This window comes from Callospermophilus lateralis, chromosome 7, assembly GCF_048772815.1.
Source record: "Callospermophilus lateralis isolate mCalLat2 chromosome 7, mCalLat2.hap1, whole genome shotgun sequence".
NCBI lineage: Eukaryota > Metazoa > Chordata > Mammalia > Rodentia > Sciuridae > Callospermophilus > Callospermophilus lateralis.
In genome coordinates, this window is record NC_135311.1 from 93,422,983 (window position 1) to 93,450,431 (window position 27,449).

Consider the following 27,449-nt stretch of genomic DNA (forward strand, 5'->3'; position numbering starts at 1 on the left):
ATGCTTAGATAATACCTGCCCCACTTGCCAGAATGGGTAGAATTCAATGAAGTTCTAGAATGTGAATGGCAAAACAAAATATTTTTGTTTTCACAAACCTCTAACTAAAATTTAGCATTTCCTTCCATTATAAAGCAGGAAGCAAACTTTATTATTTCTCTACTACTACTACTACTAGTACTGGTATTGCTCCCTGGGACTTTATCATCAGTAGAAATCACACATATTTTCATACCACATTATAAATGATCTCAATGTATTAAAACTGCACATATTTCTAAATACCATGTACAATCATCACTGCTCTGAAATAAGGTAGTATTAGACCTTCTGTAGATTTTTGTATTTAATATAGCAAAAAAGAAGCACATACTTATCTTGTTATATATCACAAATTTGGGGGTCTTTATTCAGATTTATTTTTCCCCTTTTTTATTGGCACATTACAATTGTAAATAACAGTGTATTTTATTATAATATAGTCATACATGCACACAATAGTATAATTTGAACAATTATAAATTTGGTTTTCAAAAATATTTTAACTATTTCAGTATAATTTTTGTTTCCTTTAGGATCCTTTGTTTTTTGTTTTATACACTTAAATTTTCTGAAGAGGTCACAAAGGGGTAGCAAAGGAGTCCAGGGCAAAGAGCCCCTGTGAATTGATGACAACCCCACTTCTTTCAAAGTATCTATTTTACTTTGCTTAGAATGGTGATAAATTATCCTTTGAAATATCCACATGTTCATCTTCTTGTAAATTTGAACTCTCCCAGTTCCTCATCTGGGTCACTAGCAGATGACCAGGCCCAGAGTGGTTCTTAGATACCAGGAATAGTTTCAACCAAAGAGTCTATACTGAGCATCTCTTGCACTTTCGGTGACATGGCCCCATAAATTCCTTCCTCACTTGGACTAATCCAATTAAGTTTCTGTCACTTGTACCCTGCTGGTTCTACATGGAATTCCTCCACATTAGTTAGGGCTAATAAAAAGTTGCAGGCAGGTGGCAAGCAATGCCGCTATGTATGGTGGGGGAGGTGGGTAATAATTGCATCAGGTTGGATTAACTTATCCTTCTAATAGCAGCAGAATACTGATCATACAAATGTCATTCCAACAGTTCATGTTGAAAAGGGGCTGCCAGGTACTTTTATATTTCATCTAATCCTCACAACAGCCTCTCTGGGCATATATTATTATACCACCTTTTACAGATGAAGAAGGATCAGAAATTAAATAACCTGTCCAACAGAACAGTCCCCTACTCCTGTTCTGCCTGTTCATTCTGCCCAGAGTCTTCCCCTCTGGCACATTCACCTCCTGCCAGGAGTATCCAATTCCAGCACATCCTTTAAGACTCAATTCAACTGTCTCCTTTCTAGACGTCTTCCTCACTTCATCTTCCCCTCCCACCAATAGCTGTCTCTGCTCTTACCTCTTCAATACCTGGCAGTTACCTCCATCACAGCAGCTAACACACTATGATGCTGTGTGTGCCCTTCTAGACTTGTCTTTCTGAGGACAAGGACTATGTCAAGTACAATGTCTGATACAAAGTAAGCACATAATAAATATTTGATAAGAATAAGTTTATTGGTCACCAACTATATGCTGTCTTAAAGTTAAATGCTGGAATACATAGGACACTCACAATCAAGGGCAAATGAATATGAATTCATAAGATGTTCTATTGTCCAAGGTATTGTAGACATAATAGGCTTTCTGTATACCAGGCTTCCAAATTCAGATTCAACCAAATACAGACTGTAAATATTTAGGAAAAAAATAGAATACAAATAAAAATAGAGTAAAAACTATTTACATAGCATTTACATTATATATTTTAATTAATCTAGAGATGATTTATGTAAGAGGATGTGTGTGGGTTGGGGGTGTGACTCAGTGGTACTCATCTAACATGTATGACACCCTGGGTTCTATCCCTAGCACCACACACACACACACATACACACACACAGAAAAAAAATTGTGTAGATTATATGTAAATAGTACCCCCCAACAACTCTTTAGAGACAGGGTCTGGCTAAATTGCCCAGGCTGACTTAGAAGTCGTGATCCTTCTGCCTCAGCCTTCCAATGGCTGGATTAATTTGTGTATCCAGTACTATCCCACTTTATACAAGGGACTTAAGCATTTACAGAATTTGGTAGCCACACCAAGAATTTGGTTTCACACCTGAAACCAATCCCCCAAAGATACCAACTTATAGATAAAACACAGACCCTTTCTTAAGGAAGTTTATTCCCCAGTGGGGGTCCGTGACATATAAACAGATTGTTCACTGGAATCTGATTCATCTGTGCAAGAGATATGGGAAAAAAGCAGTTAGGCCCAGGAGAGCCATAGCAAAAGAAAACAAGGAGAAAAAAAGTAGCAAATCAAATCCCTGACAAGGCAAGGGAGTAAGATCACTAAGAATGCAAAGTCAGCTGGGCCAAAGGCAAGAGAAAGGTCAGGATGAGGCCTATTGGGTTTAGCAACTAGAGAGACACTGGTTCTGGCATGAGCACTTTTAGTGAAGAGGTAGAGGAGGCTGAAGCCAGGCTGCAGAGAGATGGTTAATGAATGGGAGTCAAGAATCAGAGATGGTGAATACAGAGAACTTTTTCAAAGGTTGATTAAAAGAGAGAAGAGTAACCAGGCAGTAGGTAAAGGGTGATAAAGTCTTAAAAACATTTTTGTAATCTTAACTAATTCATTCATTTCCACCCCACACTATTTCCAAGTGGACCAATTTCCATTTGAACTCCCATTATGCTCTAAGTTCCTTAAGGATTTGTGCCTGAATCATCTTTTCATTCTATTGGTTTCTCTGTACTAAGGCTCAGTATCTCCTGAATGAATGAAGTGCAAATCTGGTACAGGTGGTGCACAGGGAGATGAAGGGATCCACTGGTATATACCTATTGTTTATTCTTCAATCTGTAATGGTCTGAAAACTCAAAAGCATAGAGAAAACAAATCCAAACTTCCCACATGAATACTTATAAATGTTTAACCCAGGGAGGAAGGTGTAGTTAGGGCCCATTTGAGGCACTGAAGACTAGAAAATAGAACTTCAGATTCAACAATGCCTTCATTCCCAGAAACTGCTTAAGTTCTTGGGATTTGCAGTTTGTATTGGATTCTCACGGCTGCCATTATAATTTTTGTAAATCATTCTTGTAATTCTTGTAAGTTATAATATTTTTGGTCCTAGGGACTAAATCCACATATTAGGCAAGTGTTCTGACAATAAGTTATACGCCCCAGCTCAGTTCCCCTCAAATATTTAACCTGCCTAAACTTCTAAGTTCTCATAGTGACTTGAAAGTACCATAAAATAACATCTACCTTATGGTATAAATGAGGCACTGCAAATGAAGTGCTAACCCTGGTATTTGGCAAAAATGCTCACAATATGTTAATGATAGAATATCACTAAAATGACTAAAATATTATTAAAGGTAATGGGTTCCAGAAGAGTTGGGTATACAGCAAATCTTTTTATAAACAGAGAAGGAAAATTTGCTCCTTACAAGAACTTCTTGAAGTATTTTATAAAACTGAGTGGATAACCAACCCCAATTCATCTGTTTTACAAATCCACATTTTCATTCATCACATTTATCGAAAAATCACTTTTAAAGTTTTACCTCTCCAAGTGGACCTGCCCAATTAAGTCAGTTAGTTAACGTTCCTTAGCTGAGGGACAGAACCAAGGTGTTGCGTTAATTTCCTGGCCTGCCAGGACTGCTTGCATAAGAGCGCCCTAGGGCATGTTGTTTCTGTTTTAATCAATATTCCGCTCCAGGCCCCTCGGTGGAACACGTCCAGAGCACTGTCCGGCAGAGACCAGCCTTTTCAAAACCCTGCGCTCCAGCGGGCAGGCACAACGCAAACTAGGGGATGGGGAGGAAGGGCTTGGCACCTGCCTGCAGAGACCCGCTGGCCGGACGCCCCAGGGGGATGGGTGCTTTTGCCACCCCAGTCCCAAAGCGCCAGGCTCTGAGCCAGCCCGAGGCGCCAGTCCCGGCCGAGAATAGCAGGCAACCGTGCCGAGGCGAGGGGGTTCAGAGCAAGACGACGGCTGTCTAACCTTTCCTCGCTAAGGCCACTGCGCTCCGTGCTGTAACAGTATCTCCCGAGGCAGCAAAGGTTAACGTAAATGTCAGAGGCCTCGGGAGCCGCAGGAAATTGACTACCTTCAGGGAAGCAGGAGGAGGGAGGGGCAGCCGGGAGGGTCGGGCCTCTCAAGGTCAAGGCCAGCTGTCCGCTCCCCCATCTCCCCACCCCAAGGAGTCGGACAGGCAGCTCCGCGTGGCCCCGTGGCCACTTCCTCACGTCCCGCCCGGCGACCTCCGTGGGGCCTCGAGGCGAGAAGAGCCCGCGCAGAGGCCGCGAGGGTGGAGACTTGGGCGCTTGCGCACGGAAGTAGCCCGGCCGAGAGCTGGGCCGGCCGGGGCCCCGCGTCGCGCACGCACCCTGGGCGCACGTCCCGAGGAGCAGCCGCGCCCCTTACCCCGTTGGCGGCGGCGATGCGGACGATAAGCTGGATGGCGTCCTTCATGTAGAACCTGCCGTCCCCGCCCACCACCAGGGTGGCCTCCTGCCTCTGCCCCGGTTCCACCGTGGAGATGATACTCTGGATGAAATTCTCGGCGTAGTTGGCATTGCTCTGGAACACCTTCACCCGCTTCCGCAGCCCGCTCGTGCCCGGCTTTTGGTCCGGGTACGCCTGGGTCTTAACAGTTACGATTTTCACCATGGTGGCGACTCGCTGCCTGGCTCTGGCGTGGACACTGCTAACCGAGGGGCGGCCGCGGATGGGGCTGCAGCAGCTCTGGGCTGAGGTCGCCAGCCGGTGGGGGCCACGCCGGCACTCTGGGTCACGCTGGGCCCTCCTCCTTAAAGGGACAGGAGGTGGGACTTTGCCTCCACCGCCAGCCCACCTCCCCGCAGATTCCGCAGGGAGCGGGAACTGGAGGCGCACAGCGTCCGGCTCAGGCGGAGTGGGCGGAGCCGCTCTGATTCACCCTCCCCTTATTGAGCCAACCCACCATAAAAAGAAATCTGCCACTCCCCCAAATAGAGGCGGAGCTTGTGTTAGGGGCCCCTGTCTTAGGGCAAGGACGTCAGGCGAGGTGGGTTAAATGTAAGATTATATTATATAATTATAATGGTTTCCTTTGCCTTGGCTAGAGTATCATGTGTAAATAACTTTCTGGAAAACTGTTCTGAAGGACAGAGAAGCCAACCTCAGCTGGGTTCCATGATTCCTTATTCCTTTTATTCTTTCCCCCAAATGTAAGGGCATTTGAGTTCAAAAAGGAATCGAACTCAGATCTTATTCGACTTACTACTTTCCATATGTTTAAGAGAGACCACACTCTATTTCTGTTGGTGGGTATTACAAATAACTGGTTTTTTGGATGTAATATTTCTAAACCTTACCAAAGTACAGATTTTACTTTCCCGTTTTTTCTTTATAAATGAAATTCAAAAAATGTGTGTCTGGGCCACACAACCAAGTACATGCAAACCAACTAAGGTGAGTCTGAGTCCAAAACCAGGGCTCTTACCATGATCTACCTGCCAGTCATCAGGTTTGAAAACTAGGAAATGTACAGGGAGGCCATAATAAATGTAGGTACAAACATAAGGTAAAATAGAGTATGATTACCATGAAAATGAGATGGCCCCAAAGGGTCATGGAGGATAACAGTCAACAAAAGTTATTTGATTATGAAGTAGAAATCTTCAGTCTTACCTTCAGATTTAGTATCTCTTTTGGTTTGGTGAAATTGTCTCCTCTGCTTGAGAAGTATGCCATTTTGGTGCGGTGGGGGAGGGGGGGACAACAACTTAGCTTTACAAGATGTGTAACCTTGGGGAAGTTAACTTCTGTGGGCATCCATTTCTTTACTATGATTTTTGCAAGAATTAATGGGGTTTTCGGTGTCAGTAATTCTCAACCATGGATACATAGAATTACATGAGATAATTCTGAAATGACCCATGCTCCAGCCCCAGTTGAAATAAATTCCTCATAATCAACTGATATAAGTCCTCTAATATGGTGCCCAAAATAGAAGCTCTGGAAATATTAGCTCTATTTCCCCAATTCCAAAAGCAGAGTTTTAGAGTCTATTCATGCTTCTTGTAATAGTTAATTGGTACATTTGTAATCAAGCAGGGAGGCTGGCAGACCCATGTGAGTGCTGCCTGTCAGAGAACAATCATTGATGTACATGTTGATAGAGCATGTGTGATATAGAAATGCTGTGTGTTGATATATCACTGTAAATGCATTACAGTGACAAACAGTATGTGAAAACTGAAGCCTGGATTGCTGGTAATGATTCCTAATATTTACATAAGAGTCAGTTTATAGAATTATATAATCTTGTGAATTAAATATTGTCATCAAGCCCATGTTATAAATGAATTGAGAATGTAGTGGTTAATATAATCAATATATTTACCTAATTGTACAAACTGAAAATATAGCTAGGCACTGTGGCACACACCTGTAATCCCGGTTACACAGAAGACTGAGGCAGGATTACATGTTTCAGGACAGCCTGGCAACCTAGCCTCAAAAAAAAAAAAAAAATTAAAAATAAAAAGGGCTGAGAGTGTAGCTCAGTGGCCAAGCACTTGCCTAACATGTAGAGACCCTGGATTCAATCTCCAGTGCTGAAAGAAAAAAAAAAGAGAGAGAGAGAGAGAGAGAGAGAGAGAGAGAGAGAGAGAGAGAGAAGATAGCATAGAATCATTGAATCTTAGAAATGCCTATTTTAGAGTTGTGTGATTTAAATTAGATGCTGAATGTAGAACTCCTACCACAGTGTTAATAAATGATTACTTCATAAATGGCAATTCAGAGTATTGAGTTCAAATTTGGATCCCATGGTCTGTTCTTCACTATCTTTGTAAATAGGATAGGGCTTTTCACTTAAGAGGAATGGCTCTATACTTCTCTCATTTCAAAAGATGTAACCATTAGTTTCCACTGCATAGCAAACAGTCTCAATCTTGGTGGCATTAGACAAACACCATTTATTATTGCTCATTATGCTAGTCAACTGAGCCATTCTGCTGGTCTGAGTAAGACTCTGCCAATATTGGCTGGGCTCCCTGATGCTAATCTGGTAATCATGTCTTTATGCAATCCCTTTGTATTACTTTTCTACTGCTGTGTAACAAAGTACCACAAATTCAGTTGCTGAAAACACCCATTATCTCACAATTCTGTAGGTGAGAAGTCTGGGTGGGTTTGGCTGGGTTCCATGTTCAGGTCATATAATAAGTCTGAAATCAAGGTGTTGGCCGGACCAGGCTGGGCTTTTATCTGGAGGTTCTAGTCATAAACAAAGCAAAATGTCTTTGTCATCATGATTCAATAAAATTTAACCAATCAGCTATAAACAAACTGCTTTGCTTGCCTTAAAAAGGAATGCTAATGTAAAAAAAGCCAAGTATAAAGAGAATCAAAATACTTCCTCCTTTTGAACTGCTCTTTGTATATCCAGTAAACTTGAACATTTTTTAAAAATGTGGTCTGATTGTATTCTTAAAATTTGATCTGATTCATTTTTTTGTTTTGTTTTTTGGTGCCAGGGATGGAACCCAGGAGTGCTTAACCACTTAGCTACATCCCCTGCCCTGTGTGTGTGTGTGTGTGTGTGTGTGTGTGTTTTAGAGACAGAGTTTCGATGAGTTGCTTAGGGCCTTGCCAAGTTGCTGAGGCTGGCTTTGAACTCACGATCCTCCTGCTACAGCCTCCTAAGCTGCTGGAATTTCAGACATGTGCCATTGTGCCTGACCTGATTTAATTTTTGATAGCTTGTTTGTAGGACCAATTTCCTTGCAGTTGTTGGTCCGAGAGATCCATTACTTTGCTAGTTATCAGCCGAAGTCCACTCTGCCATGTTCAGTACTTCTCATGATTGAAATCTCTGACTACTTCTGCATTGGTCAGTGAAAATTGTTTTTTAAGGAGCTTGTGGGATTAGAACTGCCTCTATATTTACCATATAATGGAATATTCATGGAATTGACATATCATATTCATCCACACTCAGAACAGTTTCTGAATTTGCAGAGATTTGTTAGTTATAATATTGAAAAAAGCAACAAAATGATTCCCATTCCCCCATGGATGACACCGAAGTTGGAAAAGAAGCCATTGACCCTAAAAAACCCATACTAACAGAAATAAGAATTCTGGGCAGTGTGGACCAATGACCAAGAACAAAATAATGTGTGCCTGCAAAGACAATTGGTATCAAAGGCCAGGTGTCTTCCCTAATGCTTGGGTACTATAGAAGTTAATTGTAATTAATCATGGCTCAAGGTAAGTTACCTCAGTAGAATAAAGTAGATATCAAGATGAATTCTCGGGGCTGAGGCTGGGGCTCCGTGGTAGTGCACTTGCATGTGAAGCACTGGGTTCAATTCTCAGCACCGCATATAAATAAATATAATAAAGGCCTATCAACAATGAATATACATATAAAAGATGAATATATATATATATATATATATATAACGAATATATATAAGGTGTATATATATATATGATGTGTGTATATATATATACATATATATATGATGAAAAAAATTAAAATTTTATTTAGTGAATCCCTAACTTTGTGGTCTGAGATTTGTATCTGCTCTTAGAAATCTTGAGTCTCTGCTACCCAAGTGAAATGGAATTGGAAAACATTAAGTTGTTACAGAAAAAGTAAGTTGTCTTTCATGTATAATTAGATTATGGTGAAATATGTACTCCTTTCATCTGTTTTCTAACTCTTCATGTTCACATAGTATATCTACTTTTATTAATCCTAATAAAAAATACAAGATGCAAAGATTTATCAGAAATAGTTTTAACTCAGAATTATACTTCAGGCAATAAGTAAATAATATAACCTAAATAAAAGAAATAAGACTGTATTCACATTATTCCACTTGAGAATTTGATTTAAGAAACAATACACACACACAAAGGAATGGGAGGAAATATACCAAGATAGGTAACAATGATTACCTCTGGGGCAGAAGATAGGGAAATTTTAATTTTCTTCTTTATGCTTTATATGAATTTTCAAGGTTTTCTACAACAGAATTTGTAATACTTTTATAATCATTAAAATACCCAATTTTTCTATGTCCAAGTATGAATAAACTACAATGAATCCTGCATGTCTGTATATATATTTATTATATATGTGTATATAATACTATATAATGATAATGCACTAATTAACAATAACAACAAAAGAAGGGAGATCAGTAGAGTATAGCAAATGGATGGGTATAAAGGAAGAGGGAGGAGAAGGAAAAGTAGTGAGGAGTAAATTATGTGCATAGATGAATATGGCATAATTAATCCCACAATTAGGTATAATTATAATGAACCAACAAAAAAATTTAAAAAGAAAAATATACTTGAAAAATATTTGAAGAATTTTTAAATGATAATCCTTATGTTATTTCATTAATGGGTTATTTACCATTCAGATGGTTATTCATTCATTTACATATAGATTTAGTCACTTTACAAATACACTTTAAACTTCTACTAAGTGCCAGCTAGACCCCAGTGTCACAGAGCTTGCAATATGTTGAAGGAAACAGATACTGAATAATAAATCATAATTGTGATCCTGTTAAAAAGAAGCATAGGTGTTGTTGGACTGTAAACAAGAGGGTCTATGATTGGAGGGAGTTGGAGACAATGTCTTGGAGGAAGTGAGAGGAAGTGACACATGAACTGAGGGCTTGAAGGATAAATAGTTGTTGACCAAATGAAAAGAGAGGAAGAGCATTCCATTCCAGGAGAGGGAAACAAGGAGGAATATTTGAAGAAAGAAAGAAATTAGTGTCATCAGAGACTTGCAAAGTAGCCAGTGTGACCAGCATAGAAACTGAAGGGTGGGCCAAGCACAGCAGTGCACACCTGTAATCCCAGCCTCTCGGGAGGCTGAGTCAGAGGATCACAAGTTCAAGACCACCAGCCTCAACAACTTAGCAAAGCCCTAAGAAAGTTAGTGAGACCCTATCTCAACATAATAAATAAAAAGGGCTGGGGATGTAGCTCAGTGGTAAAGTGTCTCTGGGTTCAATCCCCAGTACAAAAAAGAAAAGAAAGAAACTGAAGGGTAGAATGGCAGGTGTCATCTTATCTGCCTATGACATAGTGTCCAGTGTTTGGATCTTTATCATAACAGTAATAAGCAACCAAAAGTTTTTTTTTAATTGTGGCAAAATGTTCCTAATGTAAAATTTATTATTTTTAGCTATTTTAATTGAAACTTCAGTGGCATTATGTACATTCACATCGTTGTGCAATCATTACCACTGCCCAGCTCTAGAACTTACTGTGTGTGCATGTGGTACTGAAAATAGAACCCAGGGCCTCTTGCATGCTAAGCACATTTTCTGCCACTAAGCTACATCACCATCCTTCTTGAACCTTTTAATCATCCTAAACTGAACCTGTGTAGACATTAGACAACAACTCCCTATTCCTCCCTCTCCCTCCTCCTGCAAACCACTATTCTACTTTCTGTCTCTATAAATTTGACTATTCTAATAAGTGGAATCATAGGTTATTTGTCCTTTGTGTCTGGCTAATTTCAGCTAGCATAATGTCTTCAAGGTTTATCCTTGTCATAATATGTCAAAAATGTTTTAAGCAGAGGAACATTGTGACAATACCAGCATTTGTTTTAGAAATCACTCTAGCTACCATGTAAAAGGGAAAAAGTGCATGAAATGAAAGCCAGTAGACAGGTAGAAAACTGTGATGAACTGCATTAGGTTGAAGACAATGGAAATGGACGGCAGTGAACAGACTCAAGATACTTTTAGAAAGTAGAGTCAACAAGATTTGATGATATGTGTAGAGCGAATGAAAAGAAATGGTGTTCCTAGCAAACTGGGATTAGGAATATTATAAATATAGTTGGAGGATGATGTATGACCATTTCTGTTTTGGAACTATGAAGTCTGAAGTGTCTTACATGCATCCAAGAAGAGATACAGAATGTACAAGGTATGGAGCTTAGAAAATAGACTATGCCAAGTAATATAGATTTATAATCCATTAGAATATAGATAGTATTTGAAGACATGGGAGTCGATAAGATACTCTACGTGAAAGACTATATTATATTAGAGTGTATGTAAATATATCTCCAAAATGATGGTGGAATAGGATGATCATTATTCTCTAAAGCACATGTATGAAGACACGAATTGATGTGAATATACTTTGTATACAACCAGAGATATGAAAAATGATGCGCTATATGTGTAATAAGAATTGTAATGCATTCAGCTATTATATATATATATAAACACACACACACACACACACACATATAAATAAATAAATATATATATATATATATATAGCTCCAAACTCCAGTATTTAAAAGCTAGGAAATACAGTGTGAAACTTGGGCTTTTCTACTTTTCAAAGAGAATTTTATTAGAAATAAGGACCAGCAGTAAGCAGAGCTAAATGTGTTTCTGCTATATGCTATTCAGCATAAACCGAAGCTTTGAATGTTAGGTTACATTCAAAAGCAAGGAAGATCTAAAACTTGAACAAATACCTAATATGCCATTTAAAGCCATGTCTATAAACCAAATTACCTAGATTTTGATTAGGTTGGATCTCAGTCAAAGAACAAGCAGTTCTGAATTTCTCTGCCTACACATACAAATATATACAGATGGGAGGTGGGTTAATTCCTGGCTATATAAATGTATGATGCTTGGGCAAACCCCACTTCCTAATATAGTATTAATTAGGGAAAGTTTTCCCTTCATTATTTTATTTTATTATTTTTTATTGTTGTAGATGGACACAATACCCTTAACTAATTTATTTATTTTTATGGTGCTGAGAATCGAACCTAGTGCCTCACATGTGCAATGTGAGCCCTCTACCACTGAGCCACAACCCCAGCTCTTTGCCTTCATTCTTTACAAATCATCATTTGCCTTTCAATAGTAATGACCAAAAAAAATGTATTTAGCATAGTTATCAATCTTCGATAGGTGCAAAAAAAACCCAATGGTATGTATATAAAACTTACAATGAAAAGGTGTATAAGGAATTTATAATGAAAAACCTAGATGGTGAAGTGGGGGTTTTTGTGGCCTTAGCCCTTTAATATTTATTAGTTACATGGCTCATATAGAAACTGAGTATCAGAACAAGAAATTGAAAAACAATTCATTATTGACAAATAGAAAAAAACCTAGAAGACACTTATATGATATATAATAAAAACATGCATCACATTATTGTTAAAAACAACAAAATAGGGGCTGGGGTTGTGGCTCAGCGGTAGAGCACTCATCTAGCACGTGTGAGGCCCTGGGTTTGATCCTCAGCACCACATAAAAATAAAATAAAATAAAGGCATTGTGTTCAACTACTTCTAAAAAATAAATTTAAAAAAAAACCTTTAAATTTGTGGACATGCATATTATCTGGTAATGCCAAATAATGGTTGAATAAGCTGAAGAATATTGGGATTACCTCCGGTTTAAGACTAGACAGATCACCCAAATCCCTCTCCTACCCACAAATTCTACTAGGCCTAAATGACAGTCTTTTAGGGCTGCAGTTGTAGCTCAGTGGTAGAGAGCTTGCCTCGCATATATAAGGCACTGGGTTCGATCCTTAGCAGCACATAAAAATGAATAAATACAATAAAGGCATTATGTCCATCTACAACTAAAAAATTTTTTTAAAAGATAGTCTTTTAATTCACAGAATGCTAGCAAAATAAGTCAATTATAGATAATCACCTATAAGAATATTCTTTTTTTAATTGGTCACTCAAAACATTACAATGCTCTTGACATATCATATTTCATACATTTGATTCAAGTGGGTTATGAACTCCCATTTTTACCACGTGTACACATTGCAGGATCACATTGGTTACACATCCATGTTTATATATACTGCCATACTAGTGTCTATTGTATTCTGCTGCCTTTCAGAATTTTCAATAATTTGTAGCTGGAAAATAAGCAATTGATGATTTTTTATAAACCCAAATTAATGCTGAAATGTTAAAATGTCATTTTAGTTCTATTTGTTAGGCCTAAATCATAGGTTCTTCCTGAACACAGAATTAGTTTATTACATTCTGATATAACTAGTTAATTAAATTCTGATCTACTTGAAATTTGCTGAAAATGACTAGTTCCTACATAAGGAAGCAAAATGAAACCATTCAATGTCTATTTGTACCTCTAAGTTACTCAGGTATTTAAAAATTTTATTAGACTAGAAGTCAATGAATATTTGGAGCCATGACTCTGAAATTAAGTTTGTTCCTATGCCAAAATAGTAGTAGTTTCTGAACTCGTGTTTCAATGTCAAGTGGTTATTCATGAGGCTTTATGTGAAAAGAACTGATATATGATAAATTGGATTTTCCCTTAGAATTCATTTTTGGAATCTTCTATAAAGGATATCAGTCTGAATTAATTTATATGAATATTTGATATGCAAATATTAATATTTTAAATGGCAAAAGATAAGATTTTTAAAAATACAGATTGTAAGGACATTTTTCAGGAGATAATGAATGTCTTGGTTATCCCATTTCATCAATATTCTCAATTTCTTGTTAGATGCTGTAGTAGGTTAAATCATGGCCTTCCAAAAGATACCCATGTCTTAATTCCAAGAACTTGTGAATGTCACCTTATATGGCAGATATAATCAAATGAAGGATTTGGTGATAGGAGATTATCCCAGATGATCCAGGTGGGCTCTAAAGGCAATCGCAAGAGTCCTTTGAAGAAAAAAGCATAGGGACAGGGGATTGACTACATAAGAGAAGGCAATATGACTATCAAGGGAGAGATTAGAATGATGTTGTCACAAACCTAGTAATGTTGGCAGCCACTAAGCAAGATATAGTCTCCCTTCGTACTTCTCAAGGGAGTACAACCCCGTTATCACTTTGATATTTAATCAGTGATACTGATTTTGAACTTTGGGCTTCCAGAAATGTGAGAAAATAAATTTTTGTTGTTTGAAGCCACAATTTTATGATAATTTGTCACAGCAAGTACAGGGGGAAACTAACAAAGATGCTTTAATTTTCTGGAGGCCTGTTGTGTGACTTCAGGTAGCCAGCAAGTGACAGAATAAGAGGGGGCAGGAGAAGCTATACTAAGATTCTACCAATGAATAAGCAGCAAAGAAAAGTATATTGGGTGTAGCATGAGTAAGGAGCCAAGAAAATCCTACAGGTACTTACTTCTAAATCATTATTTGACTTAACTTATCTAAATAATTAAGGTCAACAAATATTTTTTTCCCCCTTGAGTCGTCTACGAAACAGTTTCTTGTTTACCCACTAAATAGAATTGGCTGCCATGTACTGAGTATTCTGTGTACCACCTTAGGATTCTGAATACTGCCTATGAGAATTATAGATGGTGTTACCAATTTTTCTTCATGAGAAAACTGTTATTCTTCTTTCCATTGATATTACTGACTTTTAGTTACTGTAATATATTTTTCTTAATTTTGAAGGCAACTCTGAAGCAGTTTACATTCATTGCCTTCTTACACTGTCTTTTCATCCATCTCTTCCCATTCAAACCACCCATCATATACCGAACACACAAAACAAGAAACTTGGACCTCAGATTAGTAACCTAAAATAAAATCTTTGTGCCAAGAGTGGTGGCGCACCCTTGTAATCCAAGCAGCTCGAGATGTATGGAAAAATATATAGAAAGCTACTGCAATATATAGAAAGATATATAGAAAAATATATAGAAAGCTACTGCAATCAGTATAGTATTAGTGTAGTACTAGTAAAGGAAAACATACAGAGATCAATGGAACAAAATAGACTCCAGAAACAGACTAACATAAATACATGGGTCTATACCACCAGTTGATTTTTCAGCAAATTTATGAAAGCAATGTAATGGAGAAAAGATAATCTTTTCAACAAACAGTACTAAAATAATGGGTATCTAGGAAGACACGCCAGCCGCCCAGCCACACCGGAGCAGGAAGACGCCAGCCACCCAGCCACACCGGAGGAGGAAGACGCCAGGCTCGGAAGTCCGGCCCCGCCCCGAGTGCTAGTCTGGAGGAAGCCCATCAACCCTTAAAATCCATCAAAGGGGGTGTGGCTACCAGCACAGTTCTGCGGCTGATCCAGGTACCTGGTTTCCAACTCCCCCACCCTTAGCCGCGATAACTCAAATATTTCCCACAAGCTTTTGGGGGTTGTAGCTATCAACGCAAAACAACAACTGTACAGGCACCTGGTTTCTACCTCAGAGACTAGAGTATGGAAGATACAGGTGGAAGCTCATTTCCTTTCACACTGGCTATACCCACCACCCTGAATACAGAGGCTCAAGCTAGGAATAGACAACGCCACCTACTGGAAGCAAGGAAAACAATGTTCTGAGAGACTTTTTTTTTTCCCTCTCTCTTTCTCTTTTCTTCTCTCTCTTCCACAACTATAGCATATGTGAAACCAAGAACTGTGCATGAACAACTGAATTACCAAAGTAATATAATATAGAGGAATTGCATATACCCCACCTCCCCCCCATTTTTTTTCTTCATTTCTATCTTACTTCCCTTTCCCTTCTATTATTTCTCTTTTCATCCTTGTTATTTTTTTCTTTTTTTTTAATTCATATTCTCTCTATCCCACTTTCAACCTCCTAACTTTTGCTATCTATACATAGGGTACCTATCCAAATAGGAGGTTGAGTCTATACATTCTTCCATAAATTACCAGTCTAGTGGTTAGAGTTCTCCAAAGGTGCTAAGTTAGTTTAACCTCATACCCTCACTCCTTTCCCTCTAAGTATAACATCCTTCGTCTGAAATTAAGTTTTCTATATGCCACCAGATATGGTATGCCTTTTATGAAACTAAGAAATATATTCTTAAGTAATAATTAAAACCAATATCTATAGTCTTAGAATCTAACTATGAATGTATTAATAATGAAAACTTGTGCTTAGATAATGTACTGTTGATATTGGGATCTGTTAACATTGTCTTTCTCCGCAAAAGAGGGATTTTGGAGCTATACAAGAACAATACAAATATATAAGGGAAAAAACATTTGCACAACAGTTTCACAAAGCTAGAAAGAATCATGAGCAGTATGAAAAGACAAGGAAAGAAAGGACCACAAACAATACAGGTCAATTCAACATTAGATGAGGTAATATCTGCAGCTGATGGAATGTCAGACAAAGAGTTCAGGATATACATGCTTCAGATGATCTGGAGTTTCAAGGAAGACATTATTCATCAAATTCAGACAATGAAAAATCACTTTGACAATGAATTACATAAACAAATCCAAGAAGCAAAAGATCAACTCTATAGGGAGATAGAGGATATAAAAAACAAAAGAAATCCTGGAAATGCAGGAAACAATAAACCAAATTAAAAACTCAAATGAGAGTATTACCAGCAGAGTAGAACACTTGGAAGATAGAACTTCAGACAACGAAGACAAAGTTTTTCAACTTGAAAAGAACATAGACAGCTCAGCGAGAATGTTAAGAAATCATGAGCAGAACATCCAAGAATTATGGGATAACATCAAGAAACCAAACCTAAGAGTTACTGGGATACAAGAGGGTACAGAGGTCCAAACCAAGGGAATGAGCAATCTATTCAATGAAATAATACTAGAAAACTTCCCAGACTTAAAGAATGAAAAAGAAATCCAAATACTAGAAGCTTACAGGACACCGAATATACAAAATCATAAGAGATCCACACCAAGACACATAATAAGGAAGATGCCCAACATACAGAATAAGGAGAGAATCTTAAAAGCCACAAGAGAGAGGAAGCAGATTACATTTAGGGGTAAACCAATCAGGATAACTGCTGATCTTTCAACACAGACTCTGAAAGCTAGAAGATCCTGGAACAACATATTTCAAATGCTGAAAGAAAAAGGGTTCCAACCAAGAATCATGTATCCAGCGAAATTAAGCTTCAGGATTGAAGATGAAATAAAAATCTTCCACGATAAACAAAAGTTAAAAGAATTTGCAGCTAGAAAACCAATTCTTCAGAACATCCTTGGCAAAACATTACAGGAAGAGGAAATGAAAAATAACAATGAAAACCAACAGCGGGAGGTAGTACAGTAAAGGAAAAACTAAGCATAGAGGAAAAACAAATCATGTTAAGTATCGTACATAACCAAATATGGCTGGAAATACAAACCATATCTCAATAGTAACCCTAAATGTTAATGGCTTAAATGCACCAATCAAAAGACATAAGCTAGTAGAATGGATTAAAAAAAAAGACCCAACAATATGCTGCCTACAGGAGACTCATCTGATAGGAAAAAACATACACAGACTGAAGGTGAAAGGTTGGGAAAAATCATATCACTCATACGGACCCCAGAAGCAAGCAGGGGTGTCCATACTTGTATCAAATAAAATAGACTTCAAGCCAAAGTTAATCAAAAGGGATAAACAAGGACATTACATACTGCTCAAGGGAACCATACACCAACAAGACTTGACGATCATTAATGTATATGCCCCAAACAATGGTGCAGCTACTTTCATCAAACAAACTCTTCTCAAGTTCAAGAGTCTAATAGACCACAACACAATAATCATGGGAGATTTTAACACACCTCTTTCACCAATGGACAGATCTTCCAAACAAAAGTTGAATAAAGAAACCATAGAGCTCAATAATACAATTAATAACTTAGACTTAATTGATATATACAGAATATACCACCCAACATCAAGCGGATACACTTTCTTCTCAGCAGCACATGGATCCTTCTCAAAAATAGATCATATATTATGTCACAGGGCAAATCTTAGCAATTACAAAGGAGTTGAGATACTACCATGCATTTTATCTGATCATAATGGAATGAAATTGGAAATCAATAATAAAATGAGAAGGGAAAAACCCTACATCACATGGAGATTAAACAATATGCTACTGAATGAACAAAGGGTTACAGAAGACATCAAAGAGGAAATTAAAAAATTCTTAGAGGTAAACGAAAACTCAGACACAACATATCGAAATCTTTGGGACACTATGAAAGCAGTACTAAGAGGAAAATTCATTTCATGGAGTTCATTCCTTAAAAGAAATAAAAGCCAACAAATAAATGACCTCATACTACACCTTGAAGCGTTAGAAAAAGAAGAACAAATCAGCAGCAAATACAGTAGAAGGCAAGAAATAATTAAAATTAGAGCTGAAATCAATGAAATTGAAACAAAAGAAACAATCAAAAAAATTGACAAAACTAAAAGTTGGTTCTTTGAAAAAATAAATAAGATTGATAGACCACTAGCCACGCTAACAAAGAGAAGAAGAGAGAGAACCCAAATTACTAGCTTACGGGATGAAAAAGGCAACATCACAACAGACAATTCAAAAATACAGAAGATAATTAGAAATTATTTTGAAACCCTATACTCTAATAAAATAGAAGATAGTGAAGGCATCGATAAATTCCTTGAGACATATGAACTACCCAGATTGAGTCATGAAGATATAAACAACCTAAACAGACCAATATCAAGTGAGGAAATAAAAGAAGCTATCAAAAGACTACCAACCAAGAAAAGCCCAGGACCGGATGGATATACAGCGGAGTTTTACAAGAACTTTAAAGAAGAACTAATACCAATACTCCATAATCTATTTCAGGAGATAGAAAAAGAGGGAGAACTTCCAAATTCATTCTATGAGGCTAATATCACCCTGATTCCCAAACCAGAGAAGGACACCTCAAAGAAAGAAAACTACAGACCAATATCCCTAATGAATTTAGATGCAAAAATCCTCAATAAAATTCTGGCAAATCGTATACAAAAACATATCAAAAAGATCGTGCACCATGATCAAGTAGGATTCATCCCTGGGATGCAAGGCTGGTTCAATATACGTAAATTAATAAACGTTATTCACCACATCAATAGACTTAAAGATAAGAACCATATGATCATCTCGATGGACGCAGAAAAAGCATTCGACAAAGTACAGCATCCCTTTATGTTCAAAACATTAGAAAAACTAGGGATAACAGGAAATTACCTCAAAATTGTAAAAGCTATATATGCTAAGCTTCAGGCTAGCATCATTCTAAATGGAAAAAAACTGAAGGCATTCCCTCTAAAATCTGGAACAAGACAGGGATGCCCTCTCTCACCACTTCTATTCAATATAGTTCTCGAAATACTGGCCAGAGCAATTAGACAAAAGAAATTAAAGGCATTAAGATAGGAAAAGAAGAACTTAAATTATCATTATTTGCGGATGATATGATCCTATACCTAGAAGACACAAAAGGGTCTACAAAGAAACTACTAGAGCTAATAAATGAATTCAGCAAAGTGGCAGGATATAAAATCAACACACATAAATCAAAGGCATTCCTGTATATCAGCGACAAATCTTCTGAACTGGAAATGATGAAAACCACCCCATTCACAATATCCTCAAAAAAAATAAAATACTTGGGAATCAATCTAACAAAAGAGGTGAAAGATTTATACAATGAAAACTACAGAACCCTAAAGAGAGAAATAGAAGAAGATCTTAGAAGATGGAAAAATATACCCTGTTCATGGATAGGCAGAACTAACATCATCAAAATGGCGATATTACCAAAAGTTCTCTATAGGTTCAATGCAATGCCAATCAAAATCCCAACGGCATTTCTTGTAGAAATAGATAAAACAATCATGAAATTCATATGGAAAAATAAAAGACCCAGAATAGCAAAAGCAATTCTAAGCAGGAAATGTGAATCAGGAGGTGTAGCAATACCAGATTTCAAACTGTACTACAAAGCAATAGTAACAAAAACAGTATGGTACTGGTACCAAAACAGGCGGGTGGACCAATGGTATAGAATAGAGGACACAGAAACCAATCCACAAAATTACAACTATCTTATATTCGATAAAGGGGCTAAAAGCATGCAATGGAGGAAGGATAGCATCTTCAACAAATGGTGCTGGGAAAACTGGAAATCCATATGCAACAAAATGAAACTGAATCCCCTCCTCTCGCCATGCACAAAAGTTAACTCAAAATGGATCAAGGACCTTGATATCAAATCAGAGACTATGTGTCAAGAAAAGGTTGGCTCCGATCTACATATTGTGGGGTCGGGCTCCAAATTCCTTAATAGGACACCCATAGCACAAGAGTTAATAACAAGAATCAACAAATGGGACTTACTTAAACTAAAAAGTTTTTTCTTAGCAAGAGAAACAATAAGAGAGGTAAACAGGGAGCCTACATCATGGGAACAAATTTTTACTCCTCATACTTCAGATAGAGCCCTAATATCCAGAGTATACAAAGAACTCAAAAAATTAAACAATAAGAAAACAAATAACCCAATCAACAAATGGGCCAAAGACCTGAACAGACACTTCTCTGAGGAGGACATACAATCAATCAACAAGTACATGAAAAAATGCTCACCATCTCTAGCAGTCAGAGAAATGCAAATCAAAACCACCCTAAGATACCATCTCACTCCAGTAAGATTGGCAGCTATTATGAAGTCAAATAACAATAAGTGCTGGCAAGGATGTGGGGAAAAGGGTACTGCAAATTGGTGCAGCCAATATGGAAAGCAGTATGGAGATTCCTGGGAAAGCTGGGAATGGAACCACCATTTGACCCAGCTATTGCCCTTCTCGGACTATTCCCTGAAGACCTTAAAAGAGCGTACTACAGGGATACTGCCACATCGATGTTCATAGCAGCACAATTCACAATAGCTAGACTGTGGAACCAACCCCGATGCCCCTCAATAGATGAATGGATAAAAAAAATGTGGCATTTATACACAATGGAGTACTACGCAGCACTAAGAAATGACAAAATCATGGAATTTGCAGGGAAATGGATGGCATTAGAGCAGATTATGCTAAGTGAAGCTAGCCAATCCCTAAAAAACAAATGCCAAATGTCTTCTTTGATATAATGAGAGCAACTAAGAACAGAACAGGAAGGAAGAGCAGGAGGAAAAGATTAATATTAAACAGAGTCATGAGGTGGGAGGGAAAGGGAGAGAAAAGGGAAATTCCATGGAAATGGAAGGAGACCCTCATTGTTATACAAAATTACATATAAGAGGTTGTGAGGGGAATGGGAAAAAAAATAAGGAGAGAAATGAATTACAGTAGATGGGGCAGAGAGAGAAGATGGGAGGGGAGGGGAGGGGGAATAGTAGAGGATAGGAAAGGTAGCAGAATACAACAGTTACTATTATGGTATTATGTAAAAATGTGGATGTGTAACCGATGTAATTCTGCAATATTTGTAATGTTTTGAATAACCAATAAAAAAAATAATGGGTATCTATATGAGAAAAATAAATCTCAACCTAAACCTCATAAGTTACATAAAAAGTAATTCAAAATGAATTATAGATATAAATGTACAAAGTAAGACTATAAAACTTTTAGAAAAAAAAGGAAAAAACTTTCAATCTGGGGGTAGGTGATAACTTCCTAGAATTGACAGCAAATGCATAATTCATTGAAAAAAAAACTGATAAAATATATTTTGTCAAATTAAAAACGTTAACTTTCCAGTTAAGAAAATGAAAAGACAGGCTACAGTCTAGAAGAAAATATTTTCAAATAACATATCCAACATAAGATACTCAGAATTCATAAAAAAATAATACTCAGAACTCAACAGTAAGAAAACAACTCAATTTAAAAGTGGGCAAAACACTTAGACATCTTATCAAAACAACATAAACTGGTGGCAAAAAAGCATGTCAAAAGTTCCTCAGTGTAATTAGCCATTAGGGAAAAGCAACTAAAACGATGAGACACCACTGCACATCTACTTCAATGGCTAAAACAAATAATACGAACAAAACCAAATGCTGACAAGATGCAGAACAACTAGAAATCTCATACTTTGCTGGTAAAAAGGCAAAATGGTACGCCACTCTGGAAGCTGCTGCTGCTGCTGCTCCTCCTCCTCCCTCTCACTGTTCCCCATTCCCCTCCTCTTCCTTTTTGGTACTGGGGATTGAATCGAAGGGTGCACTACTACTGTACCCCTAAGCCTTTTTATTTTAAGAGAGGTTGTCACTAAGTTGATTAGGCTGGCCTTGAACTTGTGAATTTCCTGTCTTAACCTCCCAAGTAACTGGGACTACGGTATGCACCACTGTGCCTGCCACACTGAATGTTTGCTAAAAAGGCAAACATATTTACCATGAGACCCAGAAATCCCATCTCTGGTTATGTACTAGAGAAATGAAAGCTGTTTACATAAAAACCTGTATGTAAATGTTTAATGGCAGCTCTATTATTAATTGGTAAAACTGGAATTAACAGAGCAGATGAATGAATAAACAGTGACACAATCATATAAAAATACTGCTGAGAAATGAACAGAAGTAACTACTGATACATACAATTTGGATGATTCCTAAAGGTAGTAAGCTGAATAAAAGAATTCATTCTCAAAAAAACGTATGTATTGAGCTGGGGTTGTGGCTCAGCGGTAGAGTGCTCACCTAGTATGTGAGAGGCCCTGGGTTCGATCCTCAGCACCACATAAAAATAAATAAAATAAAGGTATTGTGTCCAACTGCAACTAAAAAATATTTTTAAAAAAACATAGGTATTATATGATCCCATTTATGTGACAATTTTAAAATTTAAAAAAAAAAACCCTATAATGATATAAAGAACAGCAGCTAAGGGTTAGGGGTATGCATGTGTGGTGGAAGGGTGAAATGACTAAGGGAGATTTCTGGTGATGGAACTGTTTTATATCCCCATTGTGGTGGTGGCAATGTGAATCTATATTTGTGTTAAATTAATAGAACTATGCATTATCTCCTTTCCCCCAAAAGGATCAAATTTACTATATAAATTTTAAAAAATCTGAAATAAAAACCCACAGGGAAAAAAGTGCTAGCTTTAAAATAGAAGCTCCTGATATGGAACAGTTTCTTCATATTGGAGAAAGGATTTAAGATTTCATAAAGGATGAGGCATTTAAAAAATGTATGTTAGCGGTACAGCCTGTAATACTTATTCACAATCTATCTTCTCTGATGGATTGTGTATAAAATAAGGGCAGGAATAATGTCTGGCTTGTTCACCTCTCTATAGAAACTATCTAAAGCAGTGCTTTGCACACATTAGGCACCCAGTAGGTATGATTAATTTACCTATTGCCATCATATTAAAGGCAGAGATATAATAATACGGCATGCTAGGAAAAATTTAAAATATGAGAAAATAACTGAAATTTCCATTTCCCTCCCCTTTCTAAGCCCCTCCTAGTCCTTCAAGATCAGTTAAATTTCTAGCTTGTCTCTTGATTCTTCCAGCCCACACTCATTTTTTTTCAGCATGTGTAAACTTGCTTAATCATATTAATCTAATATTTCAGTGTAGTACTTCTCAGTGTTTTATTTATTTACTTATTTATTGTTATTGGCACATTATAGCTGTACATAATTATGGAATTTTTGTTACATATTCATACATGTACACAACATAACAATATAATATGGCCAATATTCCTCTCCAGCACTTCCCCCATGTCTCCCCATCTCCTCCCTTTGGTCCCTGGTCCCTTTCCTCCTCTGATAACCCTTGGATTTTTATGAGATCCATCCCCACCTTTCTTTTTCTTTTTCCTTTCTAGCATCTGCATATGAGAGAAAACATAACCCTTGACCTTCTAAGTTTGACTTATTTCACTGAACGTGATAGTCTCTTGTTCCATCCATTTTTCTGCAAATAACTTTTCATTTTTCTTTATGGCTAAATAAAACTCCATTGTGTATGTATACCACATTTTCTTTATCCATTCATTTGTTGATGGACACCTAGGCTGGTTCCATAGTTTGGCTATTGTGTTGCTATAAACATGGGTAGTTGTCTTTAATTCTTCAGGATAAACACCAAGGAATGGTAGAGCTGGGGCATATGGAGTTTTCATGCCTAGTCTTTTGAGGAACCTCTGCACTGATTTCCATAGTGGTTGTACTAATTTGTAAGTCCTACCAATTAAGAGTGTTCCTTTTTCTCCATATCCTCTCCAGCATTTATTATTGTTTGTATTGATGACTGCCATTCTGACTGGTGTGAGATGAAATCTCAGTGTAGTTTTGACTTGCATTCCCCTAATTGTCAATGATATTGAACACTTTTTCATGTATTTGTTGACCATTTGTTTCTTCTTTTGAGAAGAGTCTGTTTAATACATTTTCCCATTTACTAATTGGATCATTTGATTTTTTGGTTTAGTTCTTTGAGCTCTTTATATATTTTAGATATTAATCCTCTGTCAGAAGTGTAGCTAGCAAGAATCTTCTGTTCTGTAGGTTCTCTCTTCACATTAATAGTTTCCTTTGCTGTGCAGAAGTTTTTTAATTTGATGACATTCCATTTATTAATTCTTGGCATTATTTCCTGAGCTCAAAGGGTTCTACTGAGAAAGTCATTGCCTGTGCAACAGTTACTGAAACATGCACCTTTTATATTTTTTAAAATGTAAAATATTCAATATTGCATAACCAAAATTAAATCAAAATCAATATTTTGAGTTTCAAACTAATTTCCTTTATTCCTTAGTCCTCAAAGATTTTCAACTACCCCTATACTCCTTAAACTTCAGGGCAAGCCTTCCCTTCCTCTTCTGATTCCATATCCCCATTACAAGTTTAACGCATAATGATCAGGGTTTACTAAAGATTTAACAGTAGTCCCTAATAATCTAACATGTAACTTGATTCCTCATTTCTTTCTTTTCCTGAGTACAGAAATCATGCCTACTTCTTTATTATGCATTGTGCAATTGATACTTGCTAAGTTGATGTCTCTATTCATCACTCCGCAGACTACTCCTAATATTTTTATTTATCTGCTGAGAATTTTTTTCAAAAACTAAATAAACCGCTAACCTTTGTAATATATGTGTAGAAAAGGCACAATAAAATGTACTCTTTAGTAATGCTGCATACTCAGATCTGAACCAGCCTGAAGCTTACAATGCTTGTTTTCTGTAACTGTTATTATTACATTTACATTCTATGCTGACTTTAGCCTCAACCAAATGATTGAACTGAAGCTGGACTTCAACTTAATCTGACTGTTCTGTGTTCAATTGTAAAAGAAAAATAAAATTATGAAAATATATAAAATGCTGGGTATTCATCAATTATATTTGAAAAATATTTTAATTTTTGCAAAATGGAACATATTCTAACCCCTTTATCCTGTGTTGGTCTTCTTCTTAACATTCAGATGTATTTTCAGAAATTTGTAAAAAGAAGTAGAATACCTATTTTTAAAGTAAAAACTGATTGGTCAGATATCACAAATACAGCCAATTTGCAAGTTATTCATAAGAACTGGAGATACCTTTTTTCATATCCTTAGACAGTATGACCACAAGTACAGACATTTCAAAGTAACCAAAATCTTTTACCCCTTTTACCCCTTAAGACTTTCAGCAACTACTACTAGTTTCTGGCCCCCAAATGATCTCTCCACAAGAATCTCATCTATTTCCTTTAAATTAGTTCTACTATTTGCTATTTTTCCTCAAAATATTATGTTGTCTTTCTTCCCCTAGAAATTAAGTGGGTTGAGTTCCAAAGACAGATAACTTTACTATGTAAAGTTATCAGGGTCATGTCTATATACCCTTATACTTGTTATATTTACATTAAAAATGAAAGTACTGTTTAAGAGCAGATGATTTAATATCCATTTTACAAATTAGAAATATTTTGTATACATCTCTAGTAAGAAGGGGTATATATGCCTGAGTCTACATATAGCCATAATGTCCAATACAATTAGCCAATAGTGGATGTATAAGTCATAAAGGACTCAACACATGCTGTGAAACACTATCAACCTCTCTGTCTCTCTCTAACAAAGAAAATAGTATTCTCACCCTCTAGTGGCCAAAATCAAAACTACATTTCCATTTTTCTGGGTTATATCCAGGAAAATGATCAGTATAGTGTTAAGTTTTTGCTACATATTTAAAGTACATCAAACATAGATCTAAAAGAAGGCCACTGGCTTTTAAAAAACACAGGTTTATTCTAATATCTAATAGAAAAGAAACAAAATTATTAAATATAGTATTTTAAGAATTGTTTATGGAAGTTTTTGATATTTAATACTTAAACTGGTATTTATTTAATATTGTCAAATATTAGACTAGAATTCTAGAGTTAGAGGGAATTATGAAAATCATTTAGTATATTCTCCAATCTAAAACTGCATGTTTAGATAATCAGTGAAAAAATTAAATTTTTATTTCCATTGTTTTTTAATCTACTAATTAATGAAATTAAAAACAAAGTTTGGATGATGAAATTGAATAGTAATGAGGATTTTTATTCTTATACTTCTAATTTTAATTTATAAACAGTTTTGAGAAATTAGATAATATCCATACAACATATAATCATCTTTTAATTTTTCACCCATTTCATTCAACTGTTCTACCAATATTTATTTTATATCTATATAGTTTATGAGATATATTCTGAGATTATAATTGTCCCATTTTTCAACTCAGAATATGGATAAACAAACACAATGCCAATATGGTATATTGAGTGCTGCAACAAAGTGAGCACAAAGTGCTAGGGCCATCAAAGTAGTGTGGAGTAAAGAAAGGATTTTTGGACAAAGTAACATATTCACTGAGACCTGAAGGAAGAAAAGAGTGAGGGAAGATTTATTCTATATGTAAGAAGAAATCAGTAAGACAAAGGGCCTGAGGTAGCAGAAGACTGAAATTGGGAGACATTATGTAACTATGGGCAGAAAGAAGCCTTGAAAAGAAATATTTTCATAGTTTCTTCTCAGTTCAGAAACTTGGAAAATACCGTGTTCAGAAAGATCAATATTGTCCAAACACTGGAGAACTTGTAACAAAGTTCAGCTTGAAATAAAATTTCTTTTCTGCTGACTAATTGAAATGGGACTATGTTAGCACAGGGTTTTTGTTGTTGTTGTTGTCTTGTTGTTGTTATTTTTGTTTTTTCCTCATTTTACAATAAGTGAATAGTAGGAAGAAAAGAAAAGGCTTGGTATACCTAAGTAGTGATAGTGGTAACAGGCAAGGTTAAGTGCTCATTATTTTTTTTCCCTTTAATCTCCATGTTTCAATGATACCGTTTTATGTCACCTATCGTCCTATTATAAAAATTCCTTTACAACTTAGGGTAAAGATTATGTTTATTATGCTAAAAACTTAATTTTTTTAAAAGGTGCTAGGGATCAAACCCAAGCTAAAAACTTTGTTTTTAATATAATAGACAATTTCCTGTAACTCAATCCTGGTGAAATAGAATAGATGGCC

At 36.6% G+C, this 27,449-nt stretch overlaps 1 protein-coding gene across 1 annotated transcript in view; it reads right to left on the reverse strand.

The window, feature by feature from the left end:
* The window catches only part of Pgm1 (phosphoglucomutase 1), a 60,014-nt gene extending 54,996 nt beyond the window's left edge, over positions 1-5,018 (reverse strand). Inside the window, exon 1 of the mRNA XM_076860256.2 lies at positions 4,530-5,018. Coding sequence (XP_076716371.1) covers positions 4,530-4,775 — 246 coding nt within the window. The 5' untranslated portion in view covers positions 4,776-5,018. The remainder of the gene's footprint in view (positions 1-4,529) is intronic.
* Between the last annotated feature and the right edge of the window lie 22,431 nt (positions 5,019-27,449).